This window comes from Agrilus planipennis, unplaced genomic scaffold (genome assembly GCF_000699045.2).
Source record: "Agrilus planipennis isolate EAB-ADULT unplaced genomic scaffold, Apla_2.0 scaffold64, whole genome shotgun sequence".
Lineage (NCBI taxonomy): Eukaryota > Metazoa > Arthropoda > Insecta > Coleoptera > Buprestidae > Agrilus > Agrilus planipennis.
The window spans coordinates 1,303,394-1,307,438 of NW_020438927.1; the positions used below are offsets into that span (position 1 = coordinate 1,303,394).

Sequence of the window (4,045 nt, forward strand, 5' to 3'; positions counted from 1 at the left end):
ATTTAATTACTGACAATATGCATCAAAAGGTTTCTGCACAAACTCCTATATGTTCAGAGAAAATTACAGAGTATGGTACCATCGACATATACTAACAGACGTGCCTTAACCGTATGTCGTAATAATTTCTTGGCTCGAAGAGAGTGAGGGAGATGGCGTATGGTTTCGGACTAGCGCTATCACTTTCATTACACGCGAAAAAAAGTTATTGACATCAATTTTAAAATTTGTTTTTTGCAATTCATCAAACTGCTTTAATAAATCCATGGCAGATTTACCATAAAATTGATCGGCTTGTCTGTTTTGTAGCTAAGTTTTCAAATCAACCATTATGTCAACAATTTTAGTACTTGTTCTGAATGACTTGCATTATTTTTTGCATAAAATAAAGAATTCATAAGACTGCATTTGTTTCCGCATCACTGGTACGAAAATTATTCCATATTATATTTTTATTCTTATTTAAAACTTCTCATTTGGCATTAGAATACTATCAAATTTATCCACATCCGTATCACGATACAAATCATAAATTTTTATGTAGATTCTGAGATGTACGATAGTTTACTTTTTGTACATGAAAGATTTATTCATTCGACCATACTCACTTTCAGATGGTTCGTATGTAGTGCAGTCAGCGTTATTATGCTTTATTCTTTGTTTAGCTAAAAGAATCCCATTGACAATTGAAACTACAACTATCATTTTATTGCGACTCTTAGTTTTAATTAAATTGATGTGACTAAATATACGTTCATTGTCAGTATTCAAATGTGGAAGTGAAATTACATTTAGCAGAAATTTGGGGGGGTTTTTAAAAGTCATTCCCTGATCACCTTCTCCATAGTCCATCAAATTTGCCCAAAAAATATCAATTGACTCTTTAATGTCGATATTCTCCGCAAGCTCAAAGTATGGTAATTTACGCCATTCATCGACGATTATTTGAGGTAATTCGAGGCAAAGCCTCCATCAGTGGCAGCAAACTTGGAATTGTAGTAAGTCTTGTCTTTCTTAACATTGCTTTTTCGGGATTGACGTTAGTGATCAGTTTCAAAGTCGGATTTTAAAAGTTGAAACGTTTCTTTATTTCGCTAGAACCTTCAATTAAAAATTCAACTCAAGCAATTTCAATCGTTCATTATTTCAAATTTAAATCTGATCCAACATTTTTCTAACTTCAACCCCAAAGTACATATTTTCTGAACGCAAACGATGTCTCTCATTGCGTGGATTTGGTTCACTTAAATCAGTTCGATCAGACTCGTAATAACTACCGACGATAATTGGAAGAGTTCATTTAACTTGGTACATTTGGGTAAAATGAAGTCCAAAAAGAGAGAGAGAGGAGTTTAATTAATGGATTACCAAGAGCTTGAACAATCTGTTCAACAGATTTTAATCGAATTGTTAACATTTGTTCTCTAAAATATAATTGTAACGTAGGCCATTGTTCAATTATTCTGGAAACAACCGCTTTCAGAAATAACCAACGTGTTTGTGCTGGGCGAAGAATTCTGTGAACGTTGATCTCTAAGAATCTTTGAAACTTTTGAAATAAATGTTGTCGTTTTGCACTATTTTTAAATTCTCCATAAATATTTCGTGCTAAATCTTGCAACTCCTGGGTAGTTTCTTATATGTACTACTGGCGCAAAGATGTAACGAATGACAGATACTAGACGATGTAGATACCAGGGCATTCTTCAATAAATTTTGAAGCTCCATCGGACGCAAATCCAATAATGATCTTGAACGGGATCTTATATTCTTCAAAGGATTTTGTCACTAGTTCGAATAAATGTTCCGCTGTGGCACCCTCCACATCTGAATTTGGCTCAAAAACTTGACAAAGGTCCCAAAACTTTCTAACCACTTCACCTTTTTCAGCATCATAAAACCTGTTTTATGAAAAATACAATATTTATAAAGTGTACAAGATATAGAAATACAATAAACAATTTTAATAAATAAGAATTGTCAAATTTTTTACCTTACAATGACGCACATCGTTTGAATGTTCCCAATATCAGTGGATTCATCAATCAAAACGCTGGACAAATTGGTGTGTAATTCTTTTCAGAGCTCTTCTTTTTCTGCTGCAGCGATCACATTTTTTACTATTGTCGTTACTTTTGTTGACTTCAATTGAATTTTTTGATCATATCGGAGTCAGGCACATCACATTTTAAAAGTGTTGTCAGGTCAATTAATGTTGTAAGCGATATATTATGTTCAGCCACGAAACCACACAACTTTACTTCAAGAGCTTGAGCTGCTTCAGTTTTCGTGCAAATATCGTCACTCTTTTGTACAAACTTGGAAATGATCGGCTGAGCTTCTAAAGTCTTGTAACGATTTGTATGAACTTTTAAGGTCATGTGGTTTTTTTATCAGAGCTAGCTCTGCATTTATCATAATATTGCACGTACGACATTTAGCTTTGTGCTGATCTTCAGGTACCTTATTAGGTCATTGCTCATGTTGAAGTCAGGCGTCTCTAAATTTTTGTTGGCGATGTTTATTGCTAGTTTTGCAATTTTTCTTGGTGGTGTAGAATCCAAATCCACATCAATTGGTTCAGTATCACTTATTTCTTCACTTAAATAACTCATTTTTCACTCGACAGCTACAAAGTAAAAATGATATATAATTTACAGCTAATTAATCAAAGTATTTAATCGGCATACATGCCCGTTATTTTAAAAACATTATCATTTAGTAGAAGAGCGTAGTCACGTTAAATGTCCAATAGCTGATTTTTTCGAATCACTATTTTAAATCTTAACCGCTAGTTAGTTAGCTCAAGACAATAAAGGAAATAACTGCCAACATTCAAACAAAAAATACGCAGAGTGCGTGAATTCTTAGCATAATTGAAATCGAACGACGATATCGATATCATTTGTTCGCTGAACTAACCAATAGATCGCGCTGTGAGAAAAAAGAAAAAAAAATATTCGCGAATAAAAAGAAGTGTTCGTGATATTGTCTAAGGGGTATTTGAGGCCTTTTCTTGGAAAGAGAAATCTCGAAAACTGTAAAGAATAAAAGTGTAATACGTGTACAATTCTTTATTGGATTTATGGGACATATTGTCAGTTAGCTACTGGACTATCATTAACAATAATCGGTGGAAAACTGATTGTGCGATTGCAGCCTACACTCATTGTACTACGGCGAGCGGCACAGCGTACATCAAATAAAGAAAATATCGACAGGATAAACGTTAAGTCTCCAATTATCACTTTTTTCCATACTCTTAAAACCATTCAACGTGTATTAACTAGTACAAATAAAATAAATAACAATGGACCAATTAAACTTTAATAGGACAGGTATTAAGGGGAGTTCGACGCGTTTTTTGTTTTTTTTAGATTCGGTCATGAAGTTAAAAAAAGGCTAGAGAAATGTGAACAGTTATACGACCAGTACAATGCTATTCAAACAGAAATAGAAATATTCAATGATGATGACTGATGAGCAACAAACCGAATTACAAGCCGCAGATCGCTCTTCCAAAATAATTATTTTCACGCTATTTCAAAAGCACAAAATTTATTAGATGAGACACAATTAATAAGTGCACAAGCTTTGCATTATACATCACAACCAACGGACGAAACTCGCATTGCACGTAAGGGCATAAAATTACATTACATTAGATTACCAGTGTTTGATAGTCAGGTAAGTGGTTAAAATTTCACTACTCCTTTGCATCCATGGTTCATGAAAATGTACATCTGGATAATGTCGATAAATTTAATTATTTAAAATGTTATGTAACGGGAGAGACTGCACGAACTATTGAAGCATTAGGCTTATCTGACGTAAATAACACGATTGCATATGTAATGTACCATCATGTTATGTACACTCTGTATGTCAAGTTTTGGGTTGTTAGCACAGATAATTGTGTATTTCATTTGTAATTATGTGAGATAATAATACACTCTTTTAATAAAAGAAGAACAGCTTTAATTAAACAACTGTATCGTACAAAGATTAACAATTCTCTGTCTCTAATGCTACTTAATGTTCATAT

The 4,045-nt window shown here is 33.3% G+C and overlaps 1 protein-coding gene across 1 annotated transcript in view; it reads right to left on the bottom strand.

Moving 5' to 3' along the window:
- LOC112904328 (clumping factor A-like) overlaps window positions 1-4,045 on the bottom strand; it is a 22,267-nt gene that overhangs the window by 1,579 nt on the left and 16,643 nt on the right. The window contains exon 4 of the mRNA XM_025974081.1: window positions 1,680-1,827. Within this exon, the coding sequence (XP_025829866.1) occupies window positions 1,680-1,827 (148 nt within the window). The remainder of the gene's footprint in view (window positions 1-1,679; window positions 1,828-4,045) is intronic.